The following is a 20,574-nucleotide window of genomic DNA, read 5'->3' on the forward strand; positions in this document are numbered from 1 at the left end:
GGTGTTAATTATCTAATAAGCATTTTAGAAATATTAATTTGTAATAGTTCATAGCTCATGGTTGGAACATAAAGAGACGGGGCTGAAATATAATAGTTAATGGTATCTGACACAGTCCTTGAGTCATATAAACTTATTTTTCCCCTATTATTTTGTTCTCTTTTCCTAGGGTGTTGATTATAATCCCATGTGGATATTAAAGGAAAATGATAGTAATTATATAGTTTATTGCTGCTTATTAAATGATTACCATCCAAATGGTATCTCAACTTTGGCTTTTGCCACCTATGGTCTGTCCTTACGTACCAGCCAGGACATCCTGTTAGGTCAGGGGCTGCTTCTGTCATACTCAGGAGAACTGGAATCACAAAGCCCTCCAAGGTCTGGCTTCATTCCCCCTCGGACCTTACCCATCCTGTTTTCTTTACGCCATCACCTCCTCCTGCCATTTCTCAAGTGAGCCACCAGGCCCACTCCAACCTCACGGCCTCTGAACTTCCTGTGCCCTCGGTTTGAAGTGCCCCTGCCCTATTCTTGAGGGCTGGTCTTACTTGCAAGGGCTCAACTGGCAAAGGCTCTGCAAATAAAAGATGCTATTAGAGCAAGGCCTACTGGTGAGTACCAGGGTCACCCAGAGGTTACTGACATTCAGTTGGGTCCTTTGGGGAGATTGGGTGGGGACAGAACTGCTGGAAAGTGCCACTTTCTGTGCTGTGTCTGAGGAATGGAGAGGCAGCAACCGGTGTTTTCCATGCATGGCTCAGCTAAACTGCCCTTTCAAGGAAATGTCACCCTGGCTTGCTGAGATTTGGCCATCCCCCCATCTACGACACACACTTCTCTCTTCTGTGTCCCCTGATGCTGTGTGCATGGCTTATTCTCTTAAAGAGCTCACAACTGGGCTAAATCAAGATATCTCAGCAACAAATGGACTTCTTCTTTCCTAAATTTAGGCCACATTCAAGCCCAGACCCATTGGTTTGAATTTCGCAACTAAACATTTCTGTTTTTGAGAGTCGAGTCTGTTAGTGCCCACTCAGAACTGTTTTGAGCCTAGTGTCGGAGACCACTTACTTACCATCTTAACAATCCCCATGGACTCTTCTTTGATGCAAAGTGATAAATGGTGCTGTATTTCTTCCCCATAAATCTTGGGAGCAATAGGTGGAAATTTCACTATCACATTAATGTGGTCTGTAAAGCCAACAATCTCAAACTCCGGTGGCTCATACAATACTGTTTAGAAAACAGAAACAAAATCCCTCCTGAGTTGATGACTGCATATCAACAATGCCCCCTGTTGTTTGAACACCATCATTTTCCCAATTTTTGTTCTGTCTTCAAAACAAAATTAAAAATGACTCATTTTTATATTTCAATAATGAAATGTACTACTAACAATTAATCATTATAGAAAATATCGATAGGCAATTGTCTTAATCATCTTTTGTGTATATATAAATACATGCATAATTCACATGTATTAACTAAACACATATTTACAAACATAAATATGCATATATACACACACATACACACACATTTATATAAACTAAAATTAAATAATTTAACCTACACTGTTTTTATGATACATAATTTCACTTAACCACATTTTATAAACATATTGATACATACTTATCTGCATCAAAGGCCAGTCTGTAAGTTTATTAAAGATTATAAACAGAGATGAAGAAGAATATGGGCCAGAGACCATATGTGGTTCACAAAACTCTAAACTATTCCTTCTTTGGTCCTTTACAGAAAGTCTACTAGTCCCCTACACCATAATTGTTTATGGTTAATTCAGTTGCTCCAAGTGGCTGAACTGTGATTTAACCAATTCATTGTTTTGAACATTTAGATTATCTCTATTTTTCTGAACGGAACTAAGGTATCAGTAAATATTTTTGGAACTAAATCTTTGCATTTGTCCTAATGATTTCTTTAGAGCAAAGTGGAATTCTGGATTTGAGAACACACATGCTCAGGTTTTTTGGGGGGTGGAACCGGGCATTGAACTCAGGGGCACTCGACCACTGAGCCTCATCCCCAACCCTATTTTGTATTTTATTTAGAGGCAGAGTCTCACTGAATTACTTAGTGCCTTGGTTTTGCTGAGACTAGCTTTGAACTCGTGATCCTCCTGCCTCCCCAGCCCCTGGGATTACAGGTGTGCGCCCCCACACCTGGCAGTGCTCACGTTTTTAATACCACTGCCCCATACCTACAGAAGGACTGTGTCCAAGGACACTCTGCATTCCTTCTAGTCCTCTCTCTTTATGTACTTTTCATATCTGTCATTTGGACCATGAAAAAGACCTCATTATTACTTCATTACACATTCTTCAACAATCCCAACACCACAGTCTATATACTGTGCTCTCCTTTCCTTTCTACATACACACACAGATATGACTGTTCGTTCCAAAGATGCACTCCTGTTCATCAGTCTCACAAGCATGGGATTCAGTCATCATCACGACTTTGTGAAAACTGTGTGTGTGTGTGTGTGTGTGTGGACACTCCCACCCACCCTGTAACAGGGCCAAAGCTGACCCGTTCTCTTGGAAACAAGTTGAAATTTGGAAAACTGAAAAAAGTGATGAAGCTGGACCTATTAATGCAAATGCCTTAGGGTGTGGACACTGGGTACAGAGAAAGGAAGGATGAAGGAGACCTATGCTCTTTGCCTCTGTGCTGCTTTGGGCCCTAGCTGTATGCACATCTGGGTGTTTGCTCGTGTAAGATTTAGCAGTTGAGTTTCAATCTGGGGTAGGGTTGTGGTACAAGGGAAATACTGGCCCAAAGAAGCCTGATGTTTAGATACAAGGTACTTGAACCCTGCTTCCCACTTCCTGTCAGAATGCAAAGCGAACAGAAAAATAGCAGCTACTAATGCCCAGGAGAGCTTGCTTCGCAGAGGTCTGGAGCCACCACCTGCAAAGAGCAGGTTTCATTCTCAGGCAAGAAAGCTGAGACTTAGAGCAGCTCTAGTAACTAGTCCCTGTTACAGAATGAGGAAATAGCAAGCCACAAGGAAGCCTAGCTCTGAATCCAAGACACCTTTGCAGCCCTTCCTTTCTCATGGAAGAGCAAATAATGATGATCATGAGGAGGAGGAAGCCATAGAGAAACAGATGACTCACTGTTGGTGGACAAGGCAGAGCTGGTGCAGTTGAACAGCATCTCTTTCCCTCGGAATCCCTGCACTTTGAGAACATAGGTCTCAAATGCTTGTTTCCACACATCTGTTACATCACAAAATGGCGTGGTGACATTTGTACAGCTCTCAATAATCTCCATATTGCCCCGTTTACTTTGGAAAGAAAAGAAATGGAAAATGGAAAAAAATTTAGGTAGTAAGAATCCAGTCTGTGTGCTCCACTTCCTCATTTCCTTTAGGGCCCTGCACAAATAACGTCTTCCCTAACCACCTTATTGGAAATTCAACACTTGATCCTTTCCCCACCCCCACCCCTCAATCCCTCTTACCCTTTCAACATTTTTCTTCATAGTATTTATCTCCACTTGTTACATTATACCTGTATTTGTTTAATGACGTCTCCACTTTCAGAATTTCAGCCCACAGAGTTTTGGGACTTTGGCTCATAGATGGATCTACTGGCATATAGTAGGTGCTCAGCAAATATTTGCTGGATGAATTAATGAATGAACCTTGGGCTTTCATCATAGAGGCCTTAGATCTTTCTCCCCCTTCAGGACAATAATGACTGCTTTTCCAGAGACTCTCTCCCTCCCTCTCTAGCTGAAAGCCACATGGTCTGGTCCTAATTCATCCCTGAGCTAGTTTAGAGACAATACAGATATCTGCTGTACCAAGCCACAGAAAGGTAGGTAGACAACACATGTGAGCACTCAGTGCAGAGAGAAATTTTAAGGCTTTAGCAGGCAGAGGAGAAACTCACAACACGTCCTCCCCTGGGCCAGCAGCAACAGCTACAAGCCAAGTAAACCATCAGCGAAAGAACACTCCAAGGGACTACAGGATCAAAGGAACCACTTATGATAGCAATGTCAGATGCGGGAAGAAGGGAGACAAAGAAGTTTTCCATCCATTATGTCACTGATTTTCGCAACACCCCTAAGTGGTGGCATTAACACACAGAGGCTGAGCCCCAAGCTGAGTGTCAAGCTGGTCAAGGATCATACCATCTTAGTACCCAGCATGTGCTGGATTGGCCCAGACTTCTCTCTGGTGTCCCACATGCCTCTTTGAGTAAAGAAAACTGAACATAAACCATCAATATGGTCAATAGACCTTTGGACTTTTGGAAAACACAGGACTTTTAAACATTCAGATTGACTGAATTAGAGAGATCATTTGTGAGAACCCTATAACTGTTTTGCTTCTGAGGTTCTGACATGTAGATATTGACTTTGGTAATAAATATAGCTTTGTCAAAAGTAGCTTTGGATCATGGAAGCATTCAAATTAATTAAAAATAAATGGGTGACAAAACTATTTCCTTCCTTTACTGCCACAAAAATACTCTGTAATATAATTTTCTTTGTTTAACTTTAGTTGCATTAAAAAAAGAAAACAAAACAAACCAGGAGAGAATACAGTAGACTTTACATGACAAGAAGTTCAAATTGAGCACAATATTTAATTTTATACACCTCCTCTATTTTATCACATAGTATAATTATTATATTTGCTAATAAACACATATGTAAGTATGAAAAGAAAAAAAATTAATGGGTGTTTTACCTTTGGTCAAAAAGACTCCAGTAAACAATGGGGCGGGGGAAGACACCACGTAATCAAAAGATGATATGTTTAGCAAGAGAAACATGAGATGTAACCAACCTCATGACTGTATACCATAATGTATAGTGAGTTGGCACGGTGGATTGTTTTTCTAATTCCCATGATAGAATTAACCGGAAATCTCGAAATGTCATCTTTAAATTACAACGTCCATCTGAAAGACATAAAGAGAACAGGAGGAGAAAAGAAGCGTTGAAATTTTGAGCCCAGGGTGGTTTTCTGGCCACTGTTCAGTCTGTCCCTTGGGATCTAGGACTGGGGCCTCTGCAGAGAGGCGTCTTCTGGAAGCCTGGTATCTTGGAAACTCCAGACATGGGAAATTAACTAATACAGCTTATTAATGAGTAATATGCTGTCAGGGTAGCAAAGCTTAGGAACCAGGAATTCGGCACTGTGTAAACAGAATTTGGACTGAAGGGCTTCTCCAATCAGGGACTTTCTGTAGCTCACCAGACCAAAAGGATCCAGTTCATCCTGGACTCTTGGTATGCTTCCCACTCCCTTCCGGCCCCTCCAGAGGCAGTTCAGCTCGGCCCACTGCAAGTTTTCCTTCCTCTGGATTCTCCCTGCACTAATCCCCTGGTCACAGGTAGGAGGGCATCTAATGTGTGCTCAGACTGGTCCTTCCTGGGCATTGAAGCCCCACAACAATGCTAAGTCACAAATACAGCCATTTTCTAGACCGTGAGATTAGTTAGGCGGTGGCAGGCACTGGAAAGTGGCAATGGCGAATGGGACTAATGCTCCTCTTGTCAAATCCTGACTTTCTTTGGGCAAATTTTGAAAGATCACCTAAGTTTTCTGTGGTTAAGACCCAAGGCCTTTGCTTCCTGGTTGCTACCTCCTCATCCCCACCATTTAGCAGAAGGCGATACATACATTTAATATGGGAAGCTATTGAATCTACCATGCGGCCAGCGCAATGGTTTCATTAATGAGGTTCTTGGCATAAAAGTTAGCTAGCGAGATCGAAATAAACACACAGACTCAGTTACCTTTTTCTATGACCAGGTCCGAGACGGCTCCCCTCTCTGGTTCCCTCCTCTAACCGCCCGGCAGGGCAGTAAGGGTTACTCAGGGCTAGCAGGAGAGAGAGAGAGCGAGCACGCCAGGGAGTAGCCTTTTATTGGGGAGCAAGAAATTCAGGGGAGAATTCCATCCAATGAAGGTTGAAGGGGGGCCGCACTCCAAGGTCAGGGTCAGTGATTGGGCCTCCGGGGTCAGTGGTCAGTTACACCCCCACACGGACAGGTTCTCTCAACAGGAGAGGGCCGGGAAAGCTCCGACACAGCCAGAGCGCCTCAGACCCTAACCGGGAGTCACCCAGTCACGTGTGAGAATGGCTCCCGACAATTGAAGTTTTGTAGACAGATTTATATATGCAGGTAAGATTTAATGAAAGATTATTTTTCTTTATTTGGAACCAGCAGGTGGAAGAATGTAAATTAAATAGAAATTATTTTTTTGTTGGTGTAGCGTGTGTCTCCTTATTCTTCTGTTAGTGAGACTACTGGGAGCTAGATATTTTTTCAAGGGGTTTGTAAATGATTTCTAGTATCAATTTCTTATAATAGTTTTGTGGGACAAACAAGAAAATTAAGAGTAGTTAATTTGACCTCCTTTTACAGAAAAAGGATTCCAATAAAATAAGCAATGTGTTTGGGATCAAAAAATCAAATTTCCCATATCTTATACATCTGAATGGTCACCCCAACACTTTGATCCTATCCAATATTTAGTCAAGCCAAGAACATCTCTTACCAGGAAGGTTGTGTGAATTGACGAACATTAGACTCAGGTACACTGGGAAAAAGAAAAACAAGTTAGAAAAGCAAGAATGTTTACTCTGGGCTCAACCTAAAACAATCTAGGTTTGATATTCTTTTACACTCATGTATTAATATTGGATTGAGACTTTGTTGTACTAATAAAAATACTCAAGTAAATGGTTCTTAGTTGACATTGGTACCATGACACATGGTCCAAGCAGTGTCCTGAGGGGGTCCAAAATAAGATGGATTTGGGAACTGGTACTAACAATCAGGGATTGAGGGAGTCTCCTAAGAAGCAGTTATCTATCTGAAAAAAATTCTCAGGTATGAATAAGCATGTTGCTAACCAACACACTTTAAAGGGTGGTAGAAGAAGAAAGGGTATTTTAATGGGAATTGGTGAGTCTCATCCTCCTGAGGTTGGGGGGAGCATTTGTTTTCTGGGTATCACAATAGCTTTAGGGGATATGGGCCCCCCCTGGCATTTTTACAGGTGGAGACCAAGGATGCTGTACATTACCCAGTGCGTGGACAGTCTACACTGAGACAACTGTCTGTGAACGGATGCCTACTGATGAAATATGGAACAGAAGACACTAAGATACTGAACTATTATCAGAAAGAAGGCAGAGAAAAGGCATGAATGAATAGGACTCCAGGGAAAAATAAAAAAGATCAATAATAAATGAAATGCAGAAACCTAAGTTTAGGGATGATTTTTCTCTGGGGAATGGTAAGAGAGAAGGGGTTTGGCCTCTTCCCAAATATAGGGGTAGGGTGATAAACTCCACATTGGATTGGAGTGAGGGTAGCAGGAAAAATGGCTCTTTCAGTTGTACACAAGGACAGTCCCCAACGGTGTTGTGGCTTATGTTTTTCCTACTCATCTGTTTGGTTCCCTATAATTAATATTAGGCAGAAACCCGTATTGAATCCAAGCCATCGGCACTGACTTACTACCTTCTGCTGAACCCCTGACACTGGGCGGGTCCATCTGGGTCCTCCAGCCTAGGAAATCTGTTTGCTCTCTGGGTGAAGAACACAATGGCATGCTCTTAAACACCCGGGGTGAAAAGCAGCACTTACCCATGAGGCACAAATTGCATGATCTGACAGCTGAGGAACCGTGGCTCAAGAGCATCATTGTTAGTTGTTAAGTCCTTTCTTCATTTTCACATCTGAAAGGAAAACCAACATTAGGTAATCAAAATTCTGAAGTTCTAATTAAATTATAAGAATAAAAATGGGGCAAAGACCTGACAATAAAAGGTCAGCAAGAGGGCTGGGGATACAGCTCAGCTGGTAGATTGCTTCCCTCACCTCACATACACAGGCCAAGGGTTCAATCCCCAGCAGCAAAAATAAATAAATAAATAAATAAAGGTCAGCAAGAAAGAGGGAACTTCCTGGCTCCAGCCTTTCCAAGCCTGCCAAGAAGCTGAATCATTTACCCCATTTACTCAAACAGCTCTGGCACCAATTTCTTTTTTTTTTTTTCTTTTCTATTGTTGGTTGTTCAAAACATTACATAGTTCTTGATATATCATATTTCACACTTTGATTCAAGTGGGTTATGAACTCCCATTTTTACCCCGTATACAGATTGCAGAATCACATCAGTTACACTTCCATTGATTTATATATTGCCATACTAGTGTCTGTTGTATTCTGCCGCCTTTCCTATCCTTTACTATCCCCCCTCCCCTCCCCTCCCCTCCCCTCCCCTCTTCTCTCTCTACCCTCTCTACTGCAGTTCATATCTCCCCCTTGTATTATTTTTCCCTTTCCCCTCGCTTCCTCTTGTATGTAATTTTGTATAACCCTGAGGGTCTCCTTCCATTTCCATGCAATTTCCCTTCTCCCTCCCATTCCCTCCCACCTCTCATCCCTGTTTAATGTTAATCTTCTTTTCATGCTCTTTGTCCCTACTCTGTTCTTAGTTACTCTCCTTATATCAGACATTTGGCATTTGTTTTTTAGGGATTGGCTGGCTTCACTTAGCATAATCTGCTCTAATGCCATCCATTTCCCTCCAAATTCTATGATTTTGTCATTTTTTAATGCAGAGTAATACTCCATTGTGTATAAATTCTGGCACCAATTTCTTAGCTAGTCATGGTCATTCGGTTAAAAAAAATTTTAATCCATTACAAAAATGTGAAGAGTCTTGTTCCTCTCAGAAAACTTTTATTTTGGTGAATCCTTTATGCATAGCAAAAACAAATATATATTCTGATTTTCTCCCTCTTTTTAGGCAAGAGATAGTATTACAGACTCTATTCTTGATTTTTCCACTTCATATATATCTGGGAAGTACTTCCATCAAAGAAAATTTTCTTGCTTTTGTTTTAAAAGTAGTCGCATGATGTTCTCTTCTATGGACATACTATAATTTATGTAACTAGTCCCCTACAATGGACATTTTAATTGTTTCTAATCTGTTCTGCAAGGAATTCTCTTAGACACATATCATTTTGCACATGTGAAAGTCTAAACACAGGCAGACTTTCAGATGTAGGATTGCTAGGTACTAGGATTTGAATGTGTCCTCTAAAGTTCATGTACTAGAGAGTTAATTCACAATTCAACAGCTGAGAAAGTGAGAATGGATTAACCTTGATATTGAGGAAGAAGGTTTATTATGGAGAGAGTTTGTTGGAAATGCAAGTTTGGTCCTCTCTTGCTTTCTTGCCATGTGATGTCCACATTATGATACAGCAAGAAGACCCTCACCACATATGGATGGCCCCTTGACCTTGGGCTTCCTAGCCTCTAACACCATAAGCAAAATAAATTTCCATTCATTATAAATTATTCAGCCTGTGGCACTGTGGCATGGAATGGGCTAAGACACTAAGCAAAGGGCGTATGAGCCAGGGTTGTGACAGCAAACCGCGAGCCCAGTTAGGATAATTTCAGAATGACTTTAATCAAAGGACTATGTATAAATGTGTGAGCAAAACGCAGGTAGGCCATAGGGGAGCATGCAGTTCCTCCAGATAACAACAGGGGGCGGTGGCGGGGCTGTTACCACTCAGGACTTGAAGGGAAAAGGAGAAGGTGCTAATACTGGAATTTGGAAGCAGAGAATCCTATGAGGAGCTGACAGGAGGCCCAGGTGACTGCAGGGAAGGGATCAGGGATAAATATCCTTCTTTTCTCCTTTTCTTTTCTTGGGGTTTCCCATTAGCTAATCAGAATCTTTAGGGCAAGGGGGCAGTGGTTCTCTACTGGACAAGAGCCTGGCAAAGTGGAGGGCAGGGAAGGTAGAAGGGGTGTCTGGAGAGGTAGTTAGAAGAGACCTGGCCTTGGGGCTATGAATTTGTCATTTTGATAAAAACTGCCATACTGCTTGCCCTTGGGCTGCACCAATTTACATAACTGCCTGAAATGCGTGAGAACTTCTGCTTCCCCACAGTGTTTTCATAGAGGTATCACTAAGCTTTTTATCAGATTTCTAAGTGCAAAAATGTCCTCACACTAACATTAATTTGCATTTCTTTTATTCTGAGATTAAGTGTCCTTTCTTATATTTAAGAGCTCTTGGTATCTCCTTTCCTGTTAACTGTCTATTCCAACTTTTGCCCATTTTTCTATTGAGTTGTGGTCCTCTTCGTATTAACTTGCAGGAACTTCTTTTTAAGTATGAGGGAAACTGATCCTGATGATATGAATCACATCTTTTTTTTTCCTCTCTCTCTCTCTCTCTCTCTCTCTCTGTTCTCCTAGTTTGTCACTTGCCCTTTGACTAGCTTGTGCTGTTTTTTTTTTTGTTTGTTTGTTTTTTAAACCACTCAGAAGTTTCTGAGTTTTGTTTCCAGATTTAAAGGTACCATTGGCCTGCCATGTTTGTGTGCAAGTTTTCCATCTGTGGATTCAACCAACGTAGATCAAAAAATGAACGTTGTACTAAGTATTATATGCAATCCAGAGATTACTTAAAACATACCACAGGACGTGTTATATGCAAACACTATGCCATTTTATGCAAAGGAGTTGAGCATCTGTGGAGCTGGGTGTCCATAGGGGATGCTGGAACCAGCCCCAAGGACACTGAGCAAGGACTATTTTCTTCCTCATCCTCTGGGTTCTGAGTCTTAGAGTCTTCCCTACTCCAAGGTGAGATGGGAATTTTTCAAGGAGCCCCAATCACTTATGTCCTTCTTTCTTTCAGACCTTTTTTCTCCATCCAAGCAATTAGGTCCTATAGGTTCTGTCTTCAGTCCCCCCAAATATTAAGGCAGAACTGAGCCCCCTGTCAAAATGGGAAAGGACTGTGAAGCAGCAAACAGAGCTCAAGCTACAAACAACTTGACTTTAAAAGTCTTATTTATTTATTTTTATTGGTACTGGGGATTGAATCCAGGGGCGCTTAAGCACTGAGTCACATCTCAGCCCTTTTTAAAAATATTTTACTTTGAGACAGGGTCTCACTAAGTTGCTGAGGCTGGCTTTAATAATTTCATAATTTCCTCCTGCCTCAGCCTTCCGAGTGCTGATGTTATAGGCATGCACCACTATGCCCCACTAAAAATCCTCTTGACTGCCATGGTTCCCACTCGTGGTATTCTTTTAGAAAACCCAAGACACCTCAAGTTAAAATTTCTACTCCTGATGCAAACTCATGCCCATGAAATACCCAGGCACCTTTCTTCACAATTTATCCCATAATATATTCCAACATCTGCTGGAATATTTTTGTGATATATGTTGCCATCTTTCCTGTCATAACTCCATGGCAGAGGGGCTGCATGGTTATGGACATTCCTTTAGATGCAGGGCACACCTGGAATTGGAGAATGTCACATCTGAGGCTACTGCGTTTTGCTTCAACATCTGACCTGTGCTCTCCTGCATCCCGCTGCTTTTTTTCTGATCATGGTACATCTTTGTCATGTGTCTGTAGCAAGACTCAGTCTCTTCAGGAGCCAAGAAAACACTTGCGTGCGCGCGCGCGCGCGCACACACACACACACACACACACACACTCACACACAGAACTAGAAGCCCTGCTTACCCCCGCTAGTCCACGGAATGCCTCCTTCCTTGCTGTGTTCCTGGTGACCCACTGTCTACTTTGAACCAGATGTCTGATACCAGATAATTACTTATTTGCAAAATCTAATTTTGAGTTCTTGGAGTCCAGCCTGAATTGTTAAAGAGGCTCCTTAAAACTCTCCCTATGAATAGATCATTCTTCCTAATGCGAGCTCTGTTGTCTCATTTCTGAAGCCTGGGCATCTCAGTCCATCAGGGCCTGGCATGTAGAAGGGTCCTACACTTGGTTTAATGCTCTCCTGCGGCCATCTTAAAATTCCTAATAATTTCATCCTTGAATCTGTGTCTGTTACTGCCGGCACTATGGTGCACACAGAGGGCTGAGAGCTTCAGCTCATATTTGGATCACTTCCCCATCCCCAACAGGATGGGCTCTCTGTGCCCCTGACTGCTGCTACCCTTTGGTTGGGTGTCAACTGCATCAAACTGGAAGAGGGCCCAGCATTCCCTGGAGCCCTCCTGGTGCCAGTCCTGGGAGGTCACGGTTTGGTGCTCCTGTCCCGCCATGGACTATGCCAGGTAGAGCAGAGGCTATTCTCTCTGGGCTGGCAGTGCATGCCTCACCCAGGGACAGCTGGCTGGAGGTTGGGTCTGGTTGAAATAATCTCTAGGTCATGCTTGACCCAGGTGCTAGCATATTCAGAGCAGCGGTTTAAAGACCCTTGGATGTGGCCAGTATTCTGTGGGTTAGGATGGTGTGTCCTTTGGAAAGGGAGATGTAAATCTTGACTTCACCAGAGATAGAGGGAGTTAGCAAGAGGTGGATCCTGGCAATGTCAGGCCGCATCCTGGTGCCCAAGGACACTCCCTTGGTTTGCATCTTCCTGAATCTAGCTTGAGTTTGCTTTTTCTAGCTGGCTTGAAGAAACTTCCCAACATATGTTACAAACCCTAATTCAGTGTTTTGTTGGAATTAAATGCTCTTTTATCTGCATTTAAATATGATAAACCTGATATCTGCACAATATGCACAACTGCTGAATTCATACTAAATGATTAAAATTTTACTTTTTGACTTAGAATGGCATTAAACAGGAAATTTAAAAATATGACAATGGGGGAGGGTAGAAAAAGGGAGGAAGAAAAGACTTCCTATTTTTCTCTTTAGTGACACTTGTCTTGCTTTTTAAATGACTGGACCCTACATTTTTATTTGTTCTGGTGGACCCTACAAATCATGCAGCCAGCTCAGTCTTAGCCCACCATGGCCTGACAGCATGCAAGCTCCAAATTAAGGCTGTCACCAACTTTCCAGTTTCCCCTGGAGTCACTGTCCCAACCATGTGCTAAGCTCCAGACATAGATCACCCCTGGCTTGGTCTTCTCCATTCTGGGTGTCTCTTAACTGGGAGCTGTCCTTGCCACTTACACGCCAACAAACACTACTGATTTTCAGAGTTTAGCTCAAGCCTGGATGAAATTCTTCTTCTCTGAATTCCAACTTCTCCTAAGTGAACAGACAGATAACCCTCAAGGAACCTGCTATCTCACCAACCCTGGTAGGCAGCATAACTGTCTTTTCTTCTATCCAGCTGGCTTGGGGGTTGGGACACTGCCAGGCAGCCCGTGAATAATGAATGGACTGAATTCAGAAATATTATACAAATACAATTCTACAACTTTTCCTGGAAATTAAAAAAATACAAAAGAGTACAGAGAAGAAAGTAACAATGATCCTTACTGCTACCATCCAGTATCGGTCATTAATACCTTCACATATCTGTTTCAAAATTGTTTTTCCACATACATTTCTTGTTTCTGTAAAAATTCAACATGCTCATTTAAAAAATAATGTCTAAAAGTACAGATCCCAGCATCCAAATATCATCATTCACATTGGGTGAACATGATCCCACAGATCTTCCTATGTCCTTCAAGGCAAATGCAAGTGTGTGTGCGCACACACACACACACACACACACACACACACACAGGGTTGATTTACAAATTTAAATCTACTTAGGAAAAAAAATGAAGCAAAGCTGAAGCAACTGTTGAAATATAAAACTTTTTTTGTCCATCAGAAAGAATAGTGTGCTGCACTACCATATCCCTCTGAGGTTTAAAAAATTTTGAAAAACAGTAGGAAGTTATACTATTAAGTATTCACAGTACCTTTTAATTTGAAACCATATTTATTGATCCATGCTTGGAAAGATCAGAACATTAGCATTCTAATGTTTTTTCTCCCCCACTTTCTTTTCTTTCTTTTTTTTTCCTGTATATACTTTGGTCTGGAATTATAAAAATTATATCTAGTCTACACATAATTTCTATAGATGTTCTGTATTGTTTCCACACTTAAATAGAATAAATATCACAACCTCTGTACTATTTTTTTTTTTTACTTCTGTTATCTCCTTATGTTCTCTCTTCTTGTAATATTTATTTTTTAGTTGTAGTTGGACACAAAATCTTGATTTTATTTATTTTTTATGTGGTGCTGAGAATCAGACGCAGGCAAATGCTCTACCGAAGCCCCAGCCCCAGCCCTTCTATTATCTGTAATTGGCCATTTCCTGGAATTTGTTTTCCAGGCAGATGTGTGTGTGTGTGTGTGTGTGTGTGTGTGTGTGTGTGTGTGTGTGTTTTCTTTCTTTCAGCTGGCTCATGGTGCTATACACTCTGCTCTACAGAGTTGTGAAGGTCCCCCGCTGATTTTCAACTTGAATGACAGAATCCCTTGGGGAAAGTTTCTTTCCCTTAGAACTTTACCCTCAAATCATTACATTCTGGCCTTTAGTGTTCCACTGCTCGATTTTGTTTCTCCCTCCTTCAAGTTTTCTTCTTGCATTCCTAAATAGTTCTTTTTATTTGACTTGAAACCATTTAAGATATCTTGGTGCTGAACATTTCCATTTGAAAATTTCCTGGAAACGGCCAGTTCTTTAGTTTACAGACCATTTTTAAAAAATCTTCATTTCAATTAATTTCTTTTGTCCTATTTTTATTTGTATTTTTGCACCATTTGTTGGTTTCTCTCTTCCAGGGATCCAATTATCCTAAATGCTTGGTTGTGTTTGGCCTATCTTCCAGATTAGATTCTAATTGATTTCATCTTGTCTCTTTCAACCCCAAGAGGAGGGCTTAAATCAAGCCTTTCCTCTATTAAAATATTTTAATATTTTCTTTCTTCTTTCCTCTAACTTATTTCTTCAGTTATTGTGTTTTTATGATCTTCAGTTTATTCCATTATGTCTGCAATCTTTCTTTTAAAGTTCATTTAGATTTTTTTCTCATTTTTGATATTGTTCAAATTTTTATTGAGTTGTTGTAGGGTGTACAAATTTCTTTGGTTTCAAGATATGTATGTGTGCACACACACACACACACACACACACACACACACAAACACACACACATGGGACTCCTTGCAAGAACAGCTCCTTCATGGTGCACTATCTTTTTGATAGGTTTTTGTATTCAATTTGCTAGAATTTTATTGAGAATTTTTGCATCTATGTTCATTAGAGATATTGGTCTAAAGTTTTCTTTCTTTGATGTGTCTTTGCCTGGTTTTAGAATCAGGGTGATATTGGCCTCATAGAATGAGTTTGGAAGTGCTCCCTCTTTTTCTATTTCCTGAAATAAATTGGAGAGTATTGGTATTAGTTCTTCTTTAAAGGTCTTGTAGACCTTGTATCCATCTGGTCCTGGGGTTTTCTTGGTTGACAGGCTTCTGATAGTGTCTTCTATTTCATCGTTTGAAATTGATCTGTTTAAATTATGTATATCATCCTGATTCAATTTGGGCAAATCATATGACTCTAGAAACTTGTCAATGCCTTCAATATTTTCTATTTTATTGGAGTACAAGTTTTCAAAATAATTTCTAATTATCTTCTTATTTCTGTAGTGTCTATTGTGATATTTCCTTTTCCATCACATATGTTAATAATTTGAGTTTTCTCCTTGTCTTCGTTAGCATGGCTAAGGGTTTGTCAATTTTATTTGTTTTCTCAAAAAACTAACTTTTTGTTCTTGGATAGGCAGAATTAATAAAAATTGTTAAAATGACCATACTACCAAAAACATTATACAGATTTAATGCAATTCCAATCAAAATCCCAATGATATTCCTCATACAAATAGAAAAAGCAGTCATAAAATTCATCTGGAAAAAAAAGACACCAGAATAGTTAAAAAAATCCTTAGCAAGAAGAGTGAAGCAGGTGGCATCACTATACCAGACCTTAAACTATACTATAGAGCAATAGCAACAAAAACAGCATGGTATTGGCACCAAAATGGTAGACCAATAGTACAGAATAAAGGACACAGACGCTAACCCACATAATTACAGTTATCTTGTATTAGACAAAGGTGCCAAAAGCATACATTGGAGAAAAGATAGCATCTTCAACAAATGGTGCTGGGAAAACTGGAAATCCATATACAAAAAACTGAAATTAAACCCCTATCTCTCACCATGCACAAATCTCAACTCAAAGTGGATAAAGGACCTAGGAATTAAACCAGAAACCCTGCATCTAACAGAAGAAAAAGTAGGCCCCAATCTCCATCATATCGGATTAGGCTCCTACTTCCTTAATAAGACACCTATAGCACAATAATTAAAATCAAGTAATAGAAACTAAAAAGCTTCTCAGCAAAAGAAACAGTCAGTGAGGTGAATAGAGAGCCTGCAGCTTGGGAGCAAATTTTTACCACTTGCACATTAGATAGAGCACTAATCTCTAGGATATATAAAGAATTCAAAAAGCTAAACTCAAAAAAAAAAAAAAAAACACAAAACAAAAACAAAACACAAATAACCCAATCAATCAATGAGCCAAGGAACTGAACAGATACTTCTCAGAAGGTGATATACAATCAATCAACAAATATATGAAAAAAGTTCAACATCTCTAGCAGTTAGAGAAATGCAAATCAAAGCTACTCTAAGATTTCATCTCACTCCAGTCAGAATGGCAGCTAATAAGAATACAAACAACAATAAGTGTTGGTGAGGATGTGGGGAAAAGGTGCACCCATACATTGCTGGTGGGACTGCAAAATGGTGCAGCCAATATGGAAAGCAATATGGAGATTCCTTGGAAAACTGGGAATGGAACCACCATTTGACCCAGCTATCCCATTCCTCGCTCTATACCCAAAGGACTTAAAAACAGCATACTACAGGGACACAGCCCATCAATGTTTATTGTGACACAATTCACAATAGCTAAACTGTGGAATCAACCTAGATGCCCTTCAATAGATGAATGGATAAAGAAAATGTGATTTTATATATATATATATATATATATATATATATATATATATACACACAAACACACACACACACACACACATACACACACACACATACACACACACACGTATACATACAATGGAATATTACTCAGCAATAAAAGAATAAAATTATGGCATTTGCAGGTAAATGGATGGAGTTGGAGAATATAATGCTAAGTGAAGTTAGCCAATCCCCCCAAACCAAATGCTCAATGTTTTCTCTGATATAAGGAGAATGATTCATAGTGGGGTTGGGAGGGGGAGCATGGGAGGAATAGACGAACTCTAGATAGGGCAAAGGGGTAGGAGGGGAAGGGAGGAGGCAAGGGGGGGTAAAAAAGATGGTGGAATGAGATGGACATTATTACCCTAAAGTAAATGTATGAAAACAAGAATGATGTGAATATACTTTGTATACAACCAGAAATATGAATAATTGTGCTCTATATGTGTAATATGAATTGTAATGCATTCTGCTGTGATATATAACAAATTAGAATAAAAAAATTTTAAAAAAAAAGAACAACTCCTTGTTGTTCTTTCCCTTTCTCCCCCATCTCCCCTGCTGTACTTGGAAGGCTTCGGTTACCTCCTACTGTGACATTGTGCAGTGACATCTTGACTTCTTTTTACTACTGGTACCAGTGTGTTCTGGAAAGCCAGGAGAGCTTCTCCAGACCCTGCCTGAAGGATTGGTGCTGCGATAGAAGAGTAAAGAGAGATCAGTCTGACACTCCTAGGGGGTTTCCGTAAGCATCCTGCATACCCTGTTCCCTGTCCCTATGGGTGAGGTGAGGCACAGTCAACAGTTTGGGCATGACTCTAGTACAGGCGCGCCCTGCTCCCCATCAGCCCTCTAATTTCCCATCTCACTCGCCCTGCCCAGCACAAATGCATCCTGCTGTCACAATAACAAATTAGAATAAAAAATTTAAAAAAAGAACAACTCATGGCTGATTATGTCTGGCAAGACATTTATTTATTGCACTCTTTCTTATTGATTATGGAGAATTTTCAAGATTTTTGTTGACTTGCCAGTTTCTAGTGGTTAGGGCACACTTAATTTTTTTTTTTTTTTTTTTTTTTGGTACTTGGGATTGAACACAGGGGCACTCAACTACTGAGCCACATCCCCAGCCCTATTTTGTATTTTATTAGAGACAGGGTCTCACTGAATTGCTTAGCACCTCACTTTTTTGCTGAGGCTGACTTTGAACTTGTGACCCTCCTGTCTCAACTTCCTGAGCTAGTAGGGATTACCACTTGCACTTTAGATAGAACACTGTGCACCACAGAACCCAGTCACACTTAAATTTTAAACATAGTTTTGGGCCCTCAGAATTGAAAAACAGTCAAGCAAACAAAAACCAGTGATAAAGCTTAAGGCTTTCTGGTTTGTAAAGTAAAGCCCTGGCTTCCTGGGGTAACTGAGTGTGTTCGTTTTCCTGCTGGCTCCAGAGAACATTTTCAGTGGCTCCCAACTACTTATACCTCATGCTACATTCCTCTTTTCTCTACCCCTCCCCACTCTTAAGGCAGCCAACCTCCTCTACTAAATAACAACTTTTCCTTTATTTTTTTTCCTGGATTGCCTACCACTAGTTCATTCTGTAAGGAAGAAAAGACAGGGAAAACAACAGTGGACCTTCAGTATCCTTTGGAGATTGGATCTACCTCCCAGGATATCAAAATCCAAGGATGTTCAAATTCCTTACATAAGATGGTGTAGTATTTGTGTAGAACCTTTGTACATCCTCCTACATGCTTTAAATCAATACAATGTAAATTGTTGGTATGTTGCATTATTAGGGGATAATGACAAGGAAACATGTTTGTAAAGGTTCAGTACAGACTGTTACTTGAATCTGCAGATGCAGAACCTGTAGATGAGGGAGGCTGACTATAATATCAGGCAATATGCTAGTTTACTAATATTTAATAAATTATAAAGCTATTTTTTATTTTCCACATTAGAACATTTCTTTACTTAGAGGGCATTTCCAGTAGTATGATACATAGCATGCCTTACAGTGATTTAAAAAAAAAAACTTAGTTACATATAATTTTAGTGTATCAATGGAATTTTAGTTTGGGTATTAGTTTTGATAAAACATAAAGATTAATAATAAAAGAACATACATGTCATTGACTCTTCAATAGTTTAAAGGTCTATTAATGTAACAGGAAAATAAACCCAGTGTGGTTTTGTGTGGGTGTGAGTGGTGAAGTACATATTTTAATATAAATTTCACTTCTAAGACAGTACCTCTTGGACTATGATCCTTCCGGTTTCTATCTTAAACAAGGTACCTTTTGTCAAATAATCTGAACCAAATCTCACGCAGATTTTTCTTTAACTTTTAAATAAACGCAGGAGAAACTTTGGAGGAAAGACAGGTAAAGAATGAAGAGTCATGCAGATTTTTGATGATTTAAAATTGAAGACAGCCTGTAAACTGCAGAAACTAAAAGTTCAAGCTACTTCCTGAGACAGAAAAAATCTTAACCACAGCCAAATTGCTAGTGACATTTATTAGTTTCCTTAGAGAAGATTTTGGTGTGGCCTCTGCCATCTGCCTAAATAACTACAGTCGGATTGGCAAGGGTGGGACTGGGGACAGCTGGTGGGACAAGCTCCTGGGTCATGACATGAGGGGGGTGGGGCAGCAGGACTCTGGTGCTAGAAACAGCACCTCCCACCAGGTTCTGTCCCAGGCTCAGGCTAAGTTTTAAGACCTCCTGCTAAGCAAAACAAGGACATCAAATTTAGTAAAACACAAAAGGAGGTGAGACATCCATAATTTTTCAATGAAGTCATCGCCAGCGCAATAAATGGATAGGGGGTCAACACTCTAGGGCAGATAACTGGTTTGCTCTGAGTAAAAACACAAGCTACGAATATCACCCAATAAATGCAGAATATCGTGTGACATTATGTCATCCCTTCCCACCCAAGGGGGGTCCGCTCTTGGGTGGGGCTGCGGGGTCGCTGGGCCTGTACGGTGGCGGAGCGCAGGAGCGCAGGAGCCAAAATGCCCAGGACAGCGAGGCTGGGCAGGAGGAGGCGGAGTCCGGGAATGGGGGAGGAACAGGAGGGGGATTCCGGGAACTAACTGCAGGCACAAGGCCTTAGTTCTACCGTAATCGGCACCAGCGGCCTCCGCCGCAACCCGCCGCCCGCGCCTTACCCTGGCAGTTCGCCCCGCAGTGCCGCTCCGAGACGCTCCCCTCCGCCCACTCCCGGCCGCGGTGGGCGCCAGGGTTCGGCTCCCGCGGCCGCGAGAGCACTGCTGGCGATCCCGGGGGCAGTGTCAGCAGGCGACCTCTTCTGACGGGCACCGACCTCGGCCGGCGTGGGGCAAAAGCGGTCCGGAGGCCGGTGGTGGCCCGCTGACCGCGCTGGGGAGGGTCACCTGCGCGCCCCGCGGCTCCTCTGGCCGCCAGGTGAGAAGAGCTTGAAGCCGGGGAGCGCTAGCTCCTGTCCTCGGACGCGGGGCGGGGACTCCGGGCAGACGTGGGCGGGGCCGGGGGCGGGGCCGGGGCGGGGCGGAGCTACCCGATGAGGTAATTTGCATCTGCTGCTCACTGTCCTAACCTTTGCTCGCCTGGGTCAAGGGCGGTCCACAGAGGAAGGGCTGATGGATTCCTGTCTGTTTCGTTTACTGCAATGAAGTCATCGCCAGCGAAATAAATCAT

The 20,574-nt window shown here is 41.4% G+C and overlaps 1 protein-coding gene across 1 annotated transcript in view; it reads right to left on the bottom strand.

Moving 5' to 3' along the window:
- The window catches only part of Ifnar2 (interferon alpha and beta receptor subunit 2), a 33,075-nt gene extending 12,739 nt beyond the window's left edge, over positions 1-20,336 (bottom strand). The window contains exons 1-6 of the mRNA XM_076868542.1: positions 20,067-20,336; positions 7,651-7,742; positions 6,554-6,595; positions 4,832-4,946; positions 3,147-3,316; positions 1,079-1,236 (exon numbers count right to left, since the gene is read on the bottom strand). Of these exons, the coding sequence (XP_076724657.1) occupies positions 1,079-1,236; positions 3,147-3,316; positions 4,832-4,946; positions 6,554-6,595; positions 7,651-7,708 (543 nt within the window). The 5' untranslated portion in view covers positions 7,709-7,742; positions 20,067-20,336. The remainder of the gene's footprint in view (positions 1-1,078; positions 1,237-3,146; positions 3,317-4,831; positions 4,947-6,553; positions 6,596-7,650; positions 7,743-20,066) is intronic.
- Positions 20,337-20,574: the final 238 nt, after the last annotated feature.

Source organism: Callospermophilus lateralis, chromosome 10 (genome assembly GCF_048772815.1).
Source record: "Callospermophilus lateralis isolate mCalLat2 chromosome 10, mCalLat2.hap1, whole genome shotgun sequence".
Lineage (NCBI taxonomy): Eukaryota > Metazoa > Chordata > Mammalia > Rodentia > Sciuridae > Callospermophilus > Callospermophilus lateralis.